At 43.0% G+C, this 20,475-nt stretch overlaps 1 protein-coding gene across 7 annotated transcripts in view; it reads left to right on the top strand.

Moving 5' to 3' along the window:
• Positions 1-482: 482 nt before the first annotated feature.
• NHSL1 (NHS like 1) overlaps positions 483-20,475 on the top strand; it is a 258,713-nt gene continuing 238,720 nt past the window's right edge. For 6 of the 7 annotated variants that reach the window (XM_048844377.2, XM_048844376.2, XM_048844379.2 and 3 more), the window contains exon 1: positions 491-1,396. In XM_048844377.2, the coding sequence (XP_048700334.2) occupies positions 1,045-1,396 (352 nt within the window). In that variant the 5' untranslated portion in view covers positions 491-1,044. Of the gene's footprint in view, positions 1,397-20,475 lie in introns of all 7 variants that reach the window. The other variant, XM_048844384.2, reaches the window with a different exon arrangement.

The following is a 20,475-nucleotide window of genomic DNA, read 5'->3' as shown; positions in this document are numbered from 1 at the left end:
GTGTGTGTGTGTGCGCAGACTCTATCTAAGGAGTCTGCGAAAGGTTGCTGTTACTATAGAATAGTGGTTTTCAACCTGTGGGCTGCAGACCGTACCTAACATTTCCAAAGGGGTCTGCACTTCCATTCAATTTTTTTTTTTAGTAGTCTGCAAATGAAAAAAGGTTGAAAACCCCTGCGGTAGAGTCAAGTTTTGGTTGATAGGAGAAGACAAAGGAGGGTAATTTTCCCCTCTGGGAAGAGTGAAGTTCTAACTGATACGGGGGTGGGCGGGCGAGGCAAAGATGATCCCACTTCAGCTGGTCCCCACAGGGGCTGGCAGAGCGGAGGCAGGCTTTCTTTTCACCTTTGCGGCTGGCTGCCAGGGGGGAGGCTCTGGCAGAGGCTCCAGTTCGGGAAGCCACAGGTAGGCGGCGGCCTCTTTTCCCAGGTTTGTTGGTGCGCGTATTTATTTCCCCCTCTCTCCCTCCTGCTTTCGCTTTCCGGGTTTGGTTTGGAGTTTGGGTGGACGTTCGGAGGAGTGAGTGGCTGCAGCAGCTCAGGGGGTCCCAGGTGGCTGCTCAGGCTGCGTTGGGCTTTTTCTTTCCCTTCCTCTCTTCCGCTTCTCTTTTCTTTTCCTGGTTTTCCTTCTTTGTGGCTGTAGCCAGGGCACTCTGACCCCCCCCCCCCCGCTTCCTCCTCCCCATCTCCACTTTGGGGGGAGAAACTCGGGCTGTTTTCCTGTCTCCTCGCTACAAACAACTTCACCGCTTCTCCTCCTCCCACTGAGCCAGCTTCTTTCCCCTCTGTCGCCCTGAGTGCAATGTGCCTCCTGCTGCCCCCGCTGGACTTCTCTCTGCACCTCCCGCACGTGAGCTCCGTTCAGGGCTTCTCCCGGGGTGCAGCGTGAAGTCTCTCCCCCCGGTAATCTCTCTCTGGAGCTGAGGGTGGGGAACAAGTTTGTGGATTGTCGGTTTTCCCTCTGAACTCTTGTGGCTCTTGTTTTTGAATGAGGATTTCTTGCTCCCAGGAAGTGTAACTCTCTCCCCCCCCCCCAACCCCCGCGATGCCTTTCCCGCTGAGGACGGTGGAGCCCCTGAAGCTGTGCAGGTTGGAAGATGCTCTGCCGGGACCGGCCAAAGCGGGGGACAAAGAGCGAGCGCGGGCGGGCGGCGGGGCCGGGAGCGGCCGGCGCGGCGCGGGGCTGCTGCTGTTCGGCTCGCTGGAGCAGGTCAGCTCGCACTCGCTGGTCTCCCTGCTCTGGCAGCTCTCCGACCTCTCCCGCTGCGCCAGCGACATCTTCGGCGAGATCCAGAGCCAAGCGGACGCCCTGTGCCGACGCAGCGCCCGGCTCCAGCGCCGCCTGGGCTCCCTGCGCGCTCTGAGCGCCCGCCTCGACCACCGCCGAGTGAAAATCCGTGAGTTGCCTGCCAACTTCTTCTCGCCCGCTTTGGGGTGGCTCGCTGCTGGGGCCGGCCCGGCCCCCGGCCGGAGCTGCCCGGCCCGAGCGCAGAGCGCGTTGTTTGCAGTAAGAACCGTGTGTGTGTGAGGGGGGGATGCAGACCTGGCCGTGAAGCTGCCTGGTGAACAGTGGAAGCCCTGGGGGGAAAGTAGGGGGAGTTTAAAGTCTTTCCCGTCCCCATAGTTAGTCCGCCCAGCTCAGCCTTTGAGCGGGCTGACCCAGCCTGTCCAGCCGGCCGGCTTTGAGGAAGCAGACACTCGGCTCCTGCCCAGGTCTGCAGGCTTAACTGGGGGGAAAGGGACACATTGAAACTGGTGGTTCTCCCGAGCCTGGCCGCTCCACTGGGGAATCAGTCCCGCCCGCGTAGCACGTCTGCGTGCCTGATTGATGCCAGGCTTGCGAACCTCTTCGGCGGGGATGGGGAATCCGCAGGGCTGAGCTGATCAGCCAAGACGAGGTTTGTTTTGAGGCTGTTAATCAGGCCGGCTCGGAGCACGAAATGGGCGGGCCCCTAAGCCGCAGGGAGCCCCATACATTTAGCATGGAGCAGTTTGCACGGTTAGGGTTTTAGGCCTTGTTTACGCTGGGAAGATCCATCCTAATAGAAAATGTGTTAACTAAGATGTTAACTTGCTGTGGCCAAGGCCAGTTGTTTGAAAACGAGTTAAATGGTTGTGATTTGGCTGTTAGCCGTGGCCAGCTGAAAACATTTGAAAGGGCAACTTTGTCCGGTCTAACTGGTATTAACATGATATGAAACTCGACAAACCTGGATACACACTGGAAAATGCATCACATTAGAAAACATATGTGTTAAGTGACATTAATGTGATGCATTTTCCCTTGTAGATCTGTCCTCAGTGCCTGCCTCCTCCCCTCAACAGCCTGCTGTCCTTTATTACTTCATGTAAAAAAAAAAAAAAAAAACAAAACAAAACACGTTGAGTGCTGTTATTTCTAATAATTTGGAGCCCAATAAACATTCCCCAACCTGGCCCTCCACTCTCACTGAAATAGAAAACTCCAGCCAAGCTTGCTTCACATAATCGTCTCCTCTCTCTCTCTCAACCGAAGTTCAGAGGGATCACGACACGGTTTTCACACGAAGTTCCACTTTTTGTTCCAGTAGTTCTCTTTTTGGCTCCTGTGCATGGAGCAGTTGGAATTTCCTGCTGGCTCAGGGTAGTGAAGTTTTCAGCATAGAGGGTTTTTTTTTCCAGTCTCTCTCTGCCTGTCACAGATCTGACTTAGTGAAAAGCAGGGCTGTAGGATAAAGAACAGTGAACTGACAGTACAGTGTGAGGGATTTGTTTGTCAGCACTTTTAACGCTAGTAGTTTTCAGCTATAATATGGCACAGTTACTGTGAGACTTTTCTTTTATGTCTGGTTTATGCAGTTTTTTGAACCAGTTTAGTTATATCCATTCATCAGATTGCTTGTGTATACCTCAATTAGCATTTTAAAATTTGTATATACTTTAGTTCTGTCAAACATTTTGTTGTTTTTTTTCTCTGTTCCATGGTGGTTCTGACTTGACTTTCATTTATATGATACTCTCTTATATGCAGATTAAATTTGTATTTATAACTCAATACAGAGCTCAAGCTGCAAAATTTAGATTTTCCCTTGGATTTTGAATCCCTCATGTTTGGGTTTTGTTTAGGTCCATCTTTGTTAGTCACCAAATCAGTTCACTGAGAAGGAACCTAAAAGCTGTCTAAACAAGTACCAAGGGAGTTATTTTTCAGTTTGTATAGACTACATTGAGTTCAAAAGAGTGGAAGATCTTTGAGATATTACCTTTGCTCTCCCAAGCATGCACACACAATTAGGTGGAAAGAAGACCATTCTGTAAATCTCAGAAAATTCCTATAATCACTACATTTTTCAACATGCACAGAGAAAAGGGTACATCAAAATCTCACCTGATAGATGTAGTTTCTTGGTCTGTAGGGTGACCAGACATCTCAACATTAGGGGCTTTGTGTTATATAGCGACTATACCCCCTGAAAAAAGTGTCCTGATTTTTGACATTTGCTATCTGGTCACCCTATTGACACGTGTTCTGGCACTCCAAAATGTAGGCCAAAGATGGCTTATCACCACCCACCTCACTTCTTACACCACTTGAAAAGTACAATACTCAAGAATTCGCAAAAAGAAAACAGACTAACACAGCTGCTACTCTGAAATACTCAAGAATTGTTTTTCATTTTTTCTTCTCTGAATTCCTTTTGACATTTTGTTTGTGTATTTAAATTCCCAGAACTGTACATATTTCTTATATTCTGCCTTCCTCAGGCATTTAGAGATGCCTCTCCAGTGTAGACAAATTACATTGCCTTTTCTTTATACCTCCGTGATTTACAAAGCCTCATTTAATTAATAAAGTTACATAGTTTATTGAGCTGTATTTAACTAATAGTGAGTTATGTTTATGTTTAAAAATTTATTTTAAAAAAGATTTCTTGTGACGCAACCGTGGATTCTTGTGGATTATTTTGGATGACTAACAACTTTTTATAGCTGCTGTTCAGACTAACCATTTTAATATGCAGCTTAATGTTACCTGTTAATTCTCTTGTGACATGCTTTCTTCTGCTTGTATTCTTGAAAATGAGATTTAGTGGGGTGATCAACAGTAGTTAACATCATGAACTCATCTATAATGGAAGCTGTCAAGGCTTGTCTGCAAGTTTAACCCTGTGGTGCTGGCATTGAAGGAAGTATCTGTAAAATAAAGAGAGTAGTTTAATTATGTTTGGTTTTGTTTTGTATACCAGTGTCACAAATATTTGCTTTTCAGAGTAACATACCTACACAATAAAAATTTCACATAACAGACCATTAGCTGAAGGGAAGGAATGGAGGAGAGTAAATCAATTAACATTGTTCTCAGTTGTCGGTTCCTTATTGCTGGTGCACAGGTTGCTGAGAAGCATAGACTTTTCATTAATAATATTGCAGTTGGTGGTTAAGTATTTTGGTTTAACTTTGTGTTATGGAGCTTTCAAAAGTTTATTTTGTACTTGTTAGAACCCAGAGAATCCCTCCTTGGTTTGAAGATCCATCATCATGTCTTACATTCCTTTAGCCTAGAGAGAGGGATGGGACTCCCTTAAAGTTTGCCAGTCAAGCAGCCAGAAGGTGGTTGTTGCTCTAAGCTGCTTATTGCTGCCTGGTCCCAGAATCTGGGGAACTATTTTTACTCTGGGTAGGAATATTAAGGGTTTTTTGTTTTTTTAAAATATGGATTATAGTTTAGAACAATATGTGCACACACAGGCATGCACACAAGGGTGGGGCAGGAGTGGAAGCAACATAACCATAACAAACCCTTTTGTCTTTGATTCTTGGTCATTAGTCATTCTCAAAACAGCCATGCAGTATGCTTGTTTGTCTGGCTACATACCTGAGTGTAAGGCCCATATGTTCCTCAATGCTGCTATAACATCCTGTACTTTTATGTGTTAATAGCATTAGTAATTTAAAATTTGTCTTAAACTGTCAGCTAGTTCTTTTTAGTTATCAACCTTTGGTCTCCCTAATGCTCATTTTAGAGAAAATCTGTTCTGCTTAAAGAATGTGTTAATTAAAATACATTCACTGAGTGCCCTGGATGCAGATGGACATTTAGACTTTTCAAACAAGTAAAGAATACATGTGTCTAGGCTGGCCAGGTGTCTCATTTTCGACCGGAATGTCCAGTCAAAAAGGGACCCTGGCGGCTCCGGTTAGCACTGACAACCGGGCCATTAAAAGTCCAGTTGGCGGTGCTGCAGGTCTAAGGGAGGCTAGTCCCTACCTGTCCTGGTACCGCACTGTGCCCTGGAAGCGGCCAGCAGGTCCAGCTCCTAGGCGGGGGAGGGGCCACACAGGGCTCCGTGCATTGCCCCCGCCCTGAGCACCAGCTCCACATTCCCATTGGCCAGGATCTGCAGCCAATGAGAGTTGGCGGGGGAGGTGTGCCTGTGGGCAAGAGCAGCACGCGGAGTCCCGTGGCCCCTTGCCTAGGAGCTGGACCTGCTGGCTGCTTCCGGGGTGCAGTGTGGAGCCAGGCTAGGCAGGGAGCCTGCCTTAGCACTGCTGACCAGGAGCCACCTGCGGTAAGCCCATGCCCCAACCCCAAGCCACAGTCCCCAGCCCTGAGCCCCCCCCCAAACCCGGAGTCCTCTCGTGCACCCCAAACCCCTCATCCCTGGGCCCACTCCAGAGCCTGCACCCCTAGTCGGAGCCCGCACCCCCTGCCGCACTGCAACCCCCAGCCCTGATCCCCCTCCTGCTGTCCGAACCCCTCAATCATAGCCCGGAGCACCCTCCTGCATTCCAAGCTCCTCATCCCCAGACCCACCCCAGAGCCTGCACCCCCAGCCAGAGCTCTCACCCCCTCCTGCATCCCAACCCTCTGCCTCAGCCCAGAGCCCCCTCCCGCACCCTGAAGGGCCCCCTCCCGAACCCTGAACTCTTCATTTCTGGCCCCATGCCGGAGCCTGCACCCCCAGCCGGAGCCTTCACCCCCTCTTGCACCCCAACCCCCTGACCCAGCCCAGTGAAAATGAGTGAGTGAGGGTGGGGAGAGCAAGCAATAGAGGGAGGGGGGATGGAGTGAGTGGCAGTAGGGTCTTGGAGAAAGGGGCAGGGCATGGGCGGGGCTTCTGAGGAGCGGTGAGGCAGGGGGCTGGGTAAGGTGTTTGGTTTTGTGCAAGTAGAAAGTTGGCAACCCTACACGTGGCACACATTTGTAACTCTTATAACAGTGGAATCTTCTTGTCTATCTAAACAGGATAGGCTGGATTTCTATAATGCATTTCATGTGGAAAGTTCACCTTCTGAATACTTAAAATGCACTGTACTAGCTTTCTGTTCTCGTCTATATGCAATTCAAGATGTTGGAGACAATCTGTAAAGCCCTGTGTGATCTGGAAGATCATGTCTTTTCCTATGTCCCTCTGTGACAAGTGAGGTCGAGTGAGGTGTCTTGGCTGTCTGTGCCTGAAAATTGGCCTTCTGTCTTCAGCAGTAGAATACTCTGTTGAAGACCCCATCTTTGGAACTTGTTCCTCTTGACTGCCTAATGCAGCTGAAGTTTGAGATCCAGATCATGCTGCAGGTTTGTTAAGATTTATTAAGAGAAAAGCTAGTATAGTGCATGTTAAGCTCCTTTTATTTGAATTTTGCATCATGAGCAGTGTGTTGTGCAGCAACTATGGCTATTAAGATGCAAAGCCTTTCCTGGGTTTGATGACCTGGAGTTAATGGCCCAAGGTGATAGTGGTTCTAAGCACTAATGGCTCAAGGTGGTTGTAAAACTTCAGCATTGCATGCAATATTGTGACCTTAGTTTGGCTGTATTGGTATTTCTAGAGAATTCATTCCTGGAACAGAGCCATTAGATTTTTGACAATCCTTCCTCAGGTTTTCATTAAGCTTATGTAATTTCCTCATTGTTTTATGCCTTTGTAAAACACAGTAGTTATAATAATAAGAATAATAATTAATAAACAACAGTCGCACTTTCATCTTCAAGGCACTGTGCAAACTTCAGTGAAACAGGATTCAGTAATGTAATATACCTTTAAAAAAGGGAAATTTTCAGATTTTAAACTTCACAGCCAAGATGGGGACTGGGAGTAAATGCAAGTGTGAGCCTACTAGGTGTGATTGTCATTTTATGAGCAGTGGACAAATACTCATGAGATGGCAGTAGTGGCTCTTGAGTGAATTATACCCTTTTCTTTACTCATTTGGGGCTTGATACTATGAAGTGCTAGACACCCTCAAATGTCATTGCTTTTTAGGGGAGTCAAGGGCACTCAGCACCTTTCAGGAAGCACTCGGGGTCTCATCCTATATGTAAATATGGTGCTGTAAACAGAGGAGTGTTTATGCAGATAAAAGCATGCTTTTTCCTGAAAATTTACAGACTCAATTAACCCTCAATTAAAATTTAATCCTAAAGCATCCATCCAGTGTGAATTCCTGGATTTCACCAGGTATGATTGCTTAATCTAATTTGACTGTTTAGATGCTTCAATTCTTCTTAGTTACAAGTATGACTTACATGCGTTTGTAGAAGAAATCTTCTAATTATTTTGTACATATAATCTGCATTATAAGGTTTTGCATTTAGAAAACTGGTCTGAAGACACTCTCCAGGATTAAATGGAGTGAAGACAAGGTAGTTACATGTTCATTTTACTCTGTTTCATTCTCCTTACCCAATTGATGGAACAATGAGAGGAAGTTCTCGACATCAGGCCGTTCTGCTTCCACTCTGATCAGGAAACTCCTCTGATCAACAGAAAGAATGAGGAGTACTTATGGCACCTTAGAGACGAACAAATTTATTTGAGCATAAGCTTTCTTGGGCCAAAGCCCACTTCATCAGATGCATGCAGTGGAAAATACAGTAGGGAGGGAGAGAGAGAGAGATTGGTCTTAACGAGATCAGTCGATTAAGGTGGGCTATTATCAGCAGGTCTCATTAAGAGTTGGTATGGCAACCCCCATTTTTTTCATTATCTGTCATCTTCCTACTCTATTTTCCACTGCATGCATCTGATGAAGTGGGCTTTAGCCCACGAAAGCTTATGCTCAAATACATTTGTTCGTCTCTAAGGTGCTACAAGTACTCCTCGTTCTTTCTGTTGATACAGACTAACACGGCTACCACTCTGAAACCTGTCTTCTAATTAGGTGGCTTTTGGCTGAGGAGCACCCAGAGTAGAACATAAGCCTGGCTACACAGCATTGATCAGCCTGTTCTGGAGATCAGACGGGACATGTATTTGTTGTAGGGGCTAGGAGGAGACATTTGATATCTATGTAAATATTAACACTGCTTTCCTCCTTTGCTGTTCACAGGCCTGGGAGGTCACACCTTTTGCCTCTTCCACATCTCCCCGGTCCTTTCTGCTTCTTCAAGGAGATATTAGGAAGGAAATACTATGAAATGAACCTTGTGAAGTTTTCTGGGTCAGATGTCTCCCATACTAGGGTGGGATTTGGTTTATTGCACTTTGTGCTGCAGAAGAAGAAACTGACTCGTGTTGGGGGGGGGGGGGGGGAGGACTTTAACCTTTAACTACTGTTGTTTTCTAGGGCCTCATCTACACTTAAGTTAGGTCAACATAGCTATGGTGCTCAGGAGCGTGAAAAATTCTCCCCCCTGAGGCTAGGTGGATAGAAGAATGCTTCCATCAACCTGGCTACCACGACTTTGGGGGGTAAAATTCCTACAGCAATGGGAAAAACCCCTTCTGTCCTTGGGCAGCATCTATGCTATGACACTACAATGGCATAGCTACAGCCCCATAGCTGTGCTGCTGCAGCGCCTGTAGTGTAGACATGGCCTGCATCCACAACTCTATCAGTCCTGAAGATATAACACACTGTGAAGGAAATGCATCATTGTATACTTTCTAAATTGTTGCTAGAGAAATATAATACGCACACACTTTTAAAAAAAAGTGCATGAGCGTGCTAACATCAGAGAGAGGTCAACTGAAGCAGGCAGAGAGAGTCCTTGCAGAAGTTTGGCTTTCTGCTTTTCTGATACAAGGGAACTGTAGACTCATTAGCACAACTGAGTTGAGGCTTCATCTCCTGCTATTTTGTTTAGTAAGTATTTCCACTCTCTGTGAATAAGGCAGTGCTGGAGCACATTTCCTGCTTTAGCTGAACAGGAAGTTTTATTCAGCTTATTCCTAGGGAAACCTATTCTCCACCCCCAACCACCAAAGTGAACATTGTTCAAGACCGCATCAGCAGTGGGCTAAGGATGATGGACTGACTGATTTATTGGTCTGACTGTAGCTGTTTGTAGAATGAAGGATTGTATAAAATATCTGCCACCTAGTAGTAAAATGCTGTTTTAAAAGAGGGCAGTGTGCAGTTCAGAAATCTTCACTGAGGAGGGGCTGCCCCTCTGGATCAAAAACTTCATTCTAATGGCATTTTTGAACCACATTCAGGTACCGTACTGTATTCCACAGATGCTAGTCTGGCTGCTGTGACTACAGTCTAGCATAGTCCTCCTGGGCTCACAGAAAAGAAACCTGAAAATCCAGGAGCAAAGTTCAGATGTTAAATAATTTTATAACAAAACTCCTCAACAAATAGAGAGTTAATTTTGGAATGTAAAGAGTTTTTTACCCCAGTCCTAATTATGCAGAATGCTGCTTAGGAGCAGTTTAACCGTTGTTGTATTCAGTTTTTTCAGGACTAATTATCTGTGGAAATTCAACCTGACCCTGAGGAGATTTCATTTGAAACAAGATCAGGAAGAAAGCTTGAGTTAGAAAAGGATTTCCCATAGGTATACTTGGCCACATCCCTGTCCTACTAAATGGCAGAACTCCAGGTGAATTCAGTTTGAGGATTTGGCTCCCTGTTTTGAAAAAGACGCCTTTGGCTCAAATCTGGAGCTGCTTTGTACATTTCTTAGAGATCTATTATATGGCACCTATGAATTTTAATTGTCTTAGATCCTCTGGTTGGCTGAACATTCTAGAAACATCTTTGTGGAAAAAGGAGGTAGTCTCATTTTAAGGATACATGGTTAAAGCAGAATATCTAGGTTTTTTTTTAAAGTAGCCAGTCTACCGCTGCATCCCAAGTATTCAGATATTATCAGATACAATAATAGTGCCATCAAAAATGGCTTTTTCTGTTAGTGTTGGTCCAGTCTCAGTTGGTTGAGAGAGGGCTAGTAATCTTCGTCTAGTGGTCTTCTCTCATAAACAGCTAATATGAGGTTCTTACAGGAAAATATTTGGGAGGGGGGGAGGGGGAGACAGAATGAAAGCCACAGAAATTCCTAAAAACCTCATTTTCAAGATGTAAACCAATTTCTAACCATTAATATTTAGAATGAGACCTTTATGGGGGCCAGACTATCCCACATCTGCCTATTGTAGTGTTCTTATATCTTTCTCTGAAGTATCAGGGGTTGGCTGCTGTTGGAGACAGGATACTAGACTTGATGGACCTTGGTCAGCAGGGTAATTTCTGTGTTCAGTGAATTTGTTTGCAAGAAGAAAGGGAAACTTCCCTTCCCTCTGGTCTCTATGCTGCCATTTATTTGAATATGTAAATATACTGATGGTCTGTATTTCAGTGTTACCTAGAACAAATAACATAGCACAATTAAATGTGCAATGACAGAGTAGTTAAATGTGAAACAAAACATATTTTTTTCTTTAATATATTTGAAACCAATGCACATCTATCTGTGGTAATATTAATAATTTTTTGCTTGACTTGCTGAATTTTCTTTTATTCGCTAACCTAACTAGACTACCCCTTTAGATGTGCTACAAGAGGGAGGAGATCGAGAAATAACATGAGACTTGGAAAAGTGTGGTGAAAATCAGTGATTATGCATTAAGGTCCCAGTTTCTTTTCTAGTCCTAGAGTAGCCATAAGCAAAACATGATCAAAGCATATCCTGCATTTTGTTGAAAACATCAAACCAACCTGCTAATTATAGTATTATTCATGGGCGTAGGCTGGGTATGAACCTTCCTGATTGGCTGTCAGTAATTTACTACTTGTGAGATTGAAGAAAACGCCTAGTACATGCAGATCAAACATAGACTACTGTGGGTGGACTTTGTAAGATGCTTGTACATGATATAGTGTAGTCTGTCTTGAGAGGGAGGGGTTATTGTAATTCAAAGCTTCCTCCCCCTTCGGTCAGCTGAGAGTTGTATTATTTTTTTACATTAGGCCAAATTGTCTGTGTAGCGGTGGTGTTTTTCTTTTGGTGCTTGGCTAGAATAAGTATCAAACTGATTTCATTTGAGATCTTGTTATTTCATAAGAATTTTGGTTAGTTAGAATATGAAGATTTAAGATTATGGGTTAGTAACTGAACCACTCTATTTGAATATTGCAAATTAAAAGCTCTCTAACCTGTTGTGCAAAGTAAGCATATTGATCTGCCCAACTTCCATTGGGCAGGTCTGCACATCACAAAAAACTACCACCACAGTTGGCAATTATGTTTGTAGCTTTTGCAGAAAGATCTGTAGGTGAATGAGCCTATATCATCCTCTCATTTCTAAGTAAAAAGAAAAGGAGTACTTGTGGCACCTTAGAGACTACCCAATTTATTTGAGCATAAGCTTTTGTGAGCTATAGCTCACTTCATCGGATGCTTATGCTCAAATAAATTGGTTAGTCTCTAAGGTGCCACAAGTACTCCTTTTCTTTTTGCAAATACAGACTAACACGGCTGTTACTCTGAAACGGTCATTTCTAAGTGGCCTTCCAGGTCAGGGTTGTGGCATTTTGGCAAGACTACTCCTGCCTGTGCTGAACCTGTTCTCTGGATAAATGGGAGACTTCAGTCTCCAGGGCTGTCAATCTGGCACCTTTCATGAGCATTTACAAAAATGGAAGGATGTCACGCATATTCCAAACATGCACCTGTGCTTCTGAAATCAGTCTGCTGTGTTTTCTGAATCAGCATTCCCTAAAGTAAGAGTCAGTTCTTAGAAGACTCTCCCATAGTGCAGAGCTTGCAAAGGTCTGCTAATAATGAACACCTGCTACTCTATTAACCTGTTGGGGTTTCCTCCCCTTGCTTTCCAGCTGATCCAAGAGCTGGCAACCAGCACACTACTCTAATTATAAAGTGTATCTGCATGCAGGAACAAAATTGAAACTATATCTAATGTAAAAAGAAAAGGAGTACTTGTGGCACCTTAGAGACTAACCAATTTATTTGAGCATAAGCTCTCCTGCTGGTAATAGCTTATCTAAAGTGACCACTCTCCTTACATTGTGTATGATAATCAAGGTGGACCATTTCTAGCACAAATCCAGGGTTTAACAAGAACGTGAATAGATATGTGGGCACAGTTGGCAATGGGCTTTGTTGCAAGGATAGGTTCCTAGGTTAGTGGTTCTGTGGTGTGGTATGTGGTTGTTGGTGAGTATTTGCTTCAGGTTGGGGGGCTGTCTGTATGCAAGGACTGGCCTGTCTCCCAAGATCTGTGAGAGTGTTGGGTCATCCTTCAGGATAGGTTGTAGATCCTTAATAATGCATTGGAGGGGTTTTAGTTGGGGGCTGAAGGTGACGGCTAGTGGCGTTCTGTTATTTTCTTTGTTAGGCCTGTCCTGTAGTAGGTGACTTCTGGGAACTCTTCTGGCTCTATCAATCTATATCTATTCAGGGGACACCATCACAGGGCCTAATAACATCAGCCACACTATCAGAGGCTCGTTCACCTGCACATCCACCAATGTGATATATGCCATCATGTGCCAGCAATGCCCCTCTGCCATGTACATTGGTCAAACTGGACAGTCTCTACGTAAAAGAATAAATGGACACAAATCAGATGTCAAGAATTATTCATAAACCAGTCGGAGAACACTTCAATCTCTCTGGTCACGCGATTACAGACATGAAAGTCGCTATTTTCCAACAAAAAAAACTTCAAATCCAGACTCCAGCGAGAAACTGCTGAATTGGAATTCATTTGCAAATTGGATACAATTAACTTAGGCTTGAATAGAGACTGGGAGTGGCTTAGTCATTATGCACGGTAGCCTATTTCCCCTTGTTTTTTCTTACACCCCCTTTCCCCCCAGACGTTCTTGTTATACCCTGGATTTGTGCTGGAAATGGCCCGCCTTGATTGTCATACACATTGTAAGGAGAGTGATCACTTTAGATAAGCTATTACCAGCAGGAGAGTGGGGTGGGAGGAGGTATTTTTTCATGCTTTGTGTGTATATAATAAGATCTTCTAAACTTTCCACAGTATCAGAGTAACAGCCGTGTTAGTCTGTATTCGCAAAAAGAAAAGGAGTACTTGTGGCACCTTAGAGACTAACCAATTTATTTGAACATAAGCTTTCGTGAGCTACAGCTCACTTCATCGGATGCATACCGTGGAAACTGTAGCAGACTTTATATATACACAGAGAATATGAAACAATACCTCCTCCCACCCCACTGTCCTGCTGGTAATAGCTTATCTAAAGTGATCATCAGGTGGGCCATTTCCAGCACAAATCCAGGTTTTCTCACCCCCCACCCCCCACACAAATTCACTCTCCTGCTGGTGCTAGCCCATCCAAAGTGACAACTCTTTGCACAATGTGCATGACAATCAAGTTGGGCTATTTCCTGCACAAATCCAGGTTTTCTCACATCCCCCCCCCCACCCCCATACACACACAAACTAACTCTCCTGCTGGTAATAGCTCATCCAAACTGACCACTCTCCAAGTTAAACCAGAACATCTGGGGGGGGGGGGGGGGTAGGAAAAAACAAGAGGACACAGGCTACCTTGCATAATGACTTAGCCACTCCCAGTCTCTATTTAAGCCTAAATTAATAGTATCCAATTTGCAAATGAATTCCAATTCAGCAGTTTCTCGCTGGAGTCTGGATTTGAAGTTTTTTTTGTTTTAAGATAGCGACCTTCATGTCTGTGATTGCGTGACCAGAGAGAGTGAAGTGTTCTCCGACTGGTTTATGAATGTTATAATTCTTGACATCTGATTTGTGTCCATTTATTCTTTTACGTAGAGACTGTCCAGTTTGACCAATGTACATGGCAGAGGGGCATTGCTGGCACATGATGGCATATATCACATTGGTGGATGTGCAGGTGAACGAGCCTCTGATAGTGTGGCTGATGTTATTAGGCCCTGTGATGGTGTCCCCTGAATAGATATGTGGACACAATTGGCAATGGGCTTTGTTGCAAGGATAAGTTCCTGGGTTAGTGGTTCTGTTGTGTGGTATGTGGTTGTTGGTGAGTATTTGCTTCAGGTTGCAGGGCTGTCTGTAGGCAAGGACTGGCCTGTCTCCCAAGATTTGTGAGAGTGCTGGGTCATCCTTTAGGATAGGTTGTAGATCCTTAATAATGCGTTGGAGGGGTTTTAGTTGGGGGCTGAAGGTGACGGCTAGTAGCGTTCTGTTATTTTCTTTGTTAGGCCCTATACCGGAAACCTACTGACCGCTATTCCTACCTGCATGCCTCCAGCTTTCACCCTGACCACACCACACGATCCATCGTCTACAGCCAAGCTCTGCGATACAACCACATTTGCTCCAACCCCTCAGACAGAGACAAACACCTACAAGATGTCTGTCAAGCTTTCTTACAACTACAATACCCACCTGCAGAAGTAAAGAAACAGATTGATAGAGCCAGAAGAGTTCCCAGAAGTTACCTACTACAGGACAGGCCCACCTGATGATCACTTTAGATAAGCTATTACCAGCAGGACAGTGGGGTGGGAGGAGGTATTGTTTCATATTCTCTGTGTATATATAAAGTCTGCTGCAGTTTCCACGGTATGCATCCGATGAAGTGAGCTGTAGCTCACGAAAGCTTATGCTCAAATAAATTGGTTAGTCTCTAAGGTGCCACAAGTACTCCTTTTCTTTTTGCGAATACAGACTAACACGGCTGTTACTCTGAAACCTATATCTAATGTAGCTTATGGAAATGCACCAAAACCTCCTGTAGAATGACTTTATATTTTTTGTGGGAGAAATCTTATTTTTTTCATGTTTTAAACACAAGCCGTATTTTACTCAGTTGTATTGGTGTGGATCAAGAACTTCTCTGTTATATCATTGTGATTTAATTTAAATGGAGTTGCATTCTATTGTATTTTTCACTTCTAATAAATTCATTTCACTTTTCCTCTGTTGCCTAGGATTCCCTCAGCTTCTTAACTAAATTATATTTTATAGTTCCAGCAGGCTTAGTTTCTTACTTTCAAAATAAATGATATTTTATACTTCAGTAGCAAGTCCACAGGATTTTAAATTGAAGGCTAACATCTTGAAAACTGGTAGATTTGTTAATAATATATTTTAATGGAACTGTTTTGCCTGTCTCTTTCAGTTTACAGTAGGCTATATTTAGGCTTGGAAGGATTTTTTAAAATTTTTTTTATTCGTGTTATAGATAATAGGTTTTGTTGCCAATAAAAAAAAATGTTAAAACTTGATATGTCTTGATTTTCACATGTTCTGAGTACCAAGGACTCTCACTGAAGTCAGAGTAGTTGTGGTTGCTCAGAATGCTTGAAAATTAGACTACAGTATTAGTTCACTTCATCGGATGCTGTAGCTCACGAAAGCTTATGCTCAACTAAATTGGTTAGTCTCTAAGGTGCCACTAGTGCTCCTTTTCTTTTTGCGAATACAGACTAACACAGCTGTTACTCTGAAACTACAGTATTACATTTTTGTTCAAGCAGTAAATAAAAAATTTCAGCTGCTGACTTAATTCAGAATAGAAGTTGAGATTCCAAATATATTCAGAAATTTCTTCTATTTTGATTGCTAGATAAAAAATGAAAGCAAAAGGGGTCACCAGATGCTTATAAATGACAACATATCATGGTTTTTAACTCTTTCCCTTTCTTAATCTAAACTTAAGCCATGGTAGCCTTTTTGTATCAGCTTTTGAGTAAAGAAATTATTATTGCCATTTGCTGGTTTAAATTTAATCATTCCAAGCCTGGTTACATTGCACTGATGAGCTTTCTTGTTGGTTTGTTTAAATAAGAAAGCAAGCCTTGCCTCCAAACAGCCATCTGACATCTGCCTCATGTTTTCCACTTTGGCTAGTGTTGCCTTCTGGCAACAGATGCACTCTGTTTAGAGGAAGCTCAGCAGGACTTGAGAAGACTGCTCAGTAGGTTACCTCCAAGTTACACCTTTTGTTCCTGTTGTATGGTGGAAGAAAAGAACCTAAATCAACTATGCAGCTATTCTATTCCTAATTTACACAGATGATACTGAATAGATGAATATATTTTAACACTTTGAAAATCTAAGTAGAGGTTGATAAAACTGATGTTTCGCAAATGGAAATTTTAAGAAATAAACCTTAAAATGTATAATTAACCATGTGCTCATTAGAGGTGATTGAGAAACTTTTAATTGTGAATTTTTCTTCAACAAGAATGGGGCAGGCTTTTTGCAAAAAAAAATGAAAAACAGGATGCTACCCCCCCCCAACTAGTTCTAGTACTCAGCCCTTAATGCAAAAGGGGTTTAGAAACAGCAAGGTTTGACAGGTTTCAGAGGGGTAGCCGTGTTAGTCTGTATCAGCAAAAACAACGAGGAGTCCTTGTGGCACCTTAGAGACTAACAAATTTATTTGGGCATAAGCTTTCCTGGGCTAAAACCCACTTCATCAGATGCATGGAGTGAAAAATACAGTAGGCAGGTGTGTGTATGTGTATGTGTATATGTGTGTGTGTGTGTATAGATAGATAGATTATATTATATAATAATTACAGCACATGAAAAGATGGGAGTTGCCTTACCAAGTGAGGGGGTCGGTGCTAAGGAGGCCAGTTCAATCAAGGCGGAAGTGACCTATTCCCAACAGTTGACAAGAAGGGGTGAATATCAACAGAGGGAAAATTACTTTTTGTAGTGACCCAGCCACTCCCAGCCTTTATTCAGGCCTAATTTGATGGTGTCAAGTTTGCAAATTAATTCCAGTTCTGCAGTTTCTCATTGAGGTCTGTTTTTGGAGCTTTTTTGTTGTTGTTGAAGAATGCCCACTTTTGTCTGTTATTGAGTGTCCAGGGAGATTGAAGTGCTCTCCTACTGGTTTTGAGTGTTACAATTCTTGATGTCTGATTTGTGGCCACTTATTCTTTTGCATAGAGACTGTCTGGTTTGGCCAATGTACATGGCAGAGGGGCATTGATGGCACATGATAGCATTTATTAAATTAGTAGATGTGCAGGTGAATGAGCCCCTGATGGTGTGGCTGATGTGGTTAGGTCCTATGATGGTGTCCCTTGAATAGATATGCGGACAGAGTTAGCAACAGGGTTTGTTGCAGGGATTGGTTCATAGGTTAGTGTTTCTGTTGTGTGGTGCGTAGTTACTAGTGACTATTTGCTTCAGGTTGGGGGGCTGTCTGTAAGCGAGGACTGGCCTGTCTCCCAAGGTCTGTGAGCGTGAGGGATCGTCCTTCAGGATAGGTTGTAGATCCATGATGATGCACTGGAGAGGTTTTAGTTGGGGCTGTAGGTGATGGCTAGTGGTGTTCTGTTACTTTCTTTGTTGGACCTGTCCTGTAGTAGGTGACTTCTAGGTACCCTTCTGGCTCTGTTAATGGGCCACATCCACCATGATTGAATTGGCCTCGTTAGCACCGACCCTGCACTTGGTAAGGCAACTCCCATCTTTTCATGTGCTGTATATTTATACCTGCTTACTGTATTTTTCACTCCATGCATCTGATGAAGTGGGTTATCGCCCACAAAAGCTTATGTCCAAATAAATTTGTTAATCTCTAAGGTGCCACAAGGACTCTTTGTTGTTTTAGCAAGATTTGAATATGCTGAGGTATCCTTTCTTCTAATTATTCTGAAATTCACAAAGTAAAATACCTCTCTTCCTACTCCCCTCCAATTTACTATGAAGGCGATTGGGTTATGACTTAATGTTTTGCTTTCCAAAAATGTATATATTGACACTGAAAATATTTCCCAACAGACAGTCCAGGCATTTTTGATACCAAAAACACACATGAAGCTCATGATGTGTAGGTTAACTGATACTATTGTTACATACTTTATTGGATTATTTATATAAATCATTACAAAGTATTTTATACCATTTATTATTTGTATTGCAGGCAGGTGTATTCTAGGCATTGTAGAAACGGAGTAAAAAGATGATAATCCTTGTCCTGAAAATTTTTCAGTTTAAATATAGGACAAGAAACAATAAGTGGATTTTTTAAACAATAAGGGGAGGGACAAAAGTAACACCCATAAAATTATGGGATTACACAGACTTGTCAAATGTACTGCATTATTATTTCTGAAAAGCTTTTTTTAAAACCTCTGCCTATTTCTATTAAAATAGAAAATTAACCACTGCCTGTTTCCAGTCTTTTGTCTTGCTAGATTCTAGGTTTCAAAGAAGAGGGGTGTCGCTATTAACCTTTGCATGCACATTATAAATACACAAACAGTTCTGTCTGTATTGGAAGATAGGTTGCAGGAATGCATACTAACTATAGAAGAAGGGAGAGGATGGGGAAATAGAATAATGGTTATGTACAAAATACACATCGATTAAGATAAGGTACAGGTATAGCAGCAGATCTTTACAGGACCAACACCCCTAACTACTGTCTGAAAGTATTAGAATCAGGCTAATTAGCACAGAAACAGTCTGTCAGGCAGGTTTTGAGTCCCAGCTCACAGGGGACTGTCTAGGTGGGCTCTCTGCCCCCTTCAGGCTGCTGGTGTCAGTCCACATCTGTATCTGATTCAGGACAGTAAATGCCCTTTGACAAATGCTTCTGTAACACAGCAATGTATATGTTTATGCAGCATTTCTACTTTCACTGAAGGAGTACCTCCTGTTAATGAACTTACCAAAACCCCTGTGTAACATTGCCTAGATCTTACATCAGTGCTGGCCAGACCTGTGTTGAGGATTAGGGCTGTAAGTTTGTTTTCCCATGATCCTAGCAGTGTTAAAGCAAATGGAAATAGACTGTGAGTTTATTAATGCTGTTCTTGCATCTTCCCTATTTGCCTTAATGTGTAAGAGCATTAAAAGCAGAGCCATAATAGATGAGAGAGGAGCACAAGCCATTGAATGCACTCCTGCTCCTCCAAACATTCACCAAAAGGGCACTGAAGCAATTTTCCTACTTGTATATTGGTTTAAGTCTAGTTTTCAACTGACAATCTGAAGATTAGGGTTGCTTGTCCTAAAAGAACAATGAATAAAGATTTTTGCTTCCTTTTGACCACAGGTATCTTTATATCATTATGAAGCACTTATTTAGTACTGTATATGTACAGAGAAATGTACTAAGCCCAAGACACTGTCTCTGCTCCCAAAGAGCTTGCAGTATTATACAGACAAGATAAAACACAGGATGACAATTCAGGTAAAGGATGGTTTGGGAAGATCATTTGTGAACAGACAGGAATAGGAAGGTTTCCCAGAAGATGCAGGTTTTAGAAGGGATTGAAGGAGGGGAGAGAAGATAATGGACAGTCTACTGGGCTAAGGGTAAGGTTAGCGCTTAAAGTTAGAATTCAAGTTGTATAGCACCTTTAGTCTGGCTTTTCATTAAATCATCCATTTGTTCCACATGCATTGCAGGGGCATGGGGTCTGGATGATGGTAATGAAGATAGACGCTATCTGGAATATTTATTCTCCTTGCTCCCACTCCTAGCTGAGTTTGGCCTGAATATTGTGACCTGTGATTTTATGTTCAGTCCCCTTTGAAAAGTATAGAATACAATATGTGAAGGAAAGCTCTTTTGTGTCAGATTTTTATGACCTACCTGCCCCAATGGAGCAGCTTTTCTCCTCCCTTCCCTTGTTTCCCACATATAAAAAAACAGGTTCTTTCCCTACTGGTCATTCTATTGACATAATTTGTTTGGTTTCTGAAACTTTGTTGCAGCCTGAGAGAGGCAACAGCCAGTAGTAAGTCAGAGAAGGAAAAATGTCCGGTCTGTTTTGTTTATGGATCCAGTGTACTAAAGTCTAAGGGAACTAAGACTGGAAGTATTAAAAACAATTTCCTTGCTTGTACTCACTATTAACTGCCACTGGTAGGAAAATGAGGTAACGTATATTAAACAAAAGCTTTGGTTATTTGAACTGATGTCAATTTCTGTCTTTCTAATATGCCCAGTTGCATTGGGCTCTTTCCATATGTGCAAAAATTCATGATTGAGTTAAATAAAAAAAGTGTCAATTAACTAGACTCATTCCTAAAATCATGTTGGAAGTATACGCGTAGCCCAACATCATTCCCTCAAGTAAAATTTGGAATAGTGCTTACATCAAGAGCAGCAGAGTGCTCAAGAAGTACTCTTAAACTGCAAAGTCCCTTGATAAAGAGTGGATACAGCCTCTCAATTACAGGGTTGTTTGCTGTACTTTGTAGACGCTTCCTCAACAATTCAGTAGGCTCATCTTACCTGAGTCTCAGCCAGTTTGTACTCATCCAAGCCCCTCCTATCATCTCTCAGCCATGCACTG

This window comes from Caretta caretta, chromosome 3 (assembly GCF_965140235.1).
Source record: "Caretta caretta isolate rCarCar2 chromosome 3, rCarCar1.hap1, whole genome shotgun sequence".
NCBI lineage: Eukaryota > Metazoa > Chordata > Testudines > Cheloniidae > Caretta > Caretta caretta.
The sequence above is the reverse complement of the archived record's forward strand: the minus strand, read 5'-3'. Positions and strand labels throughout refer to the sequence as shown.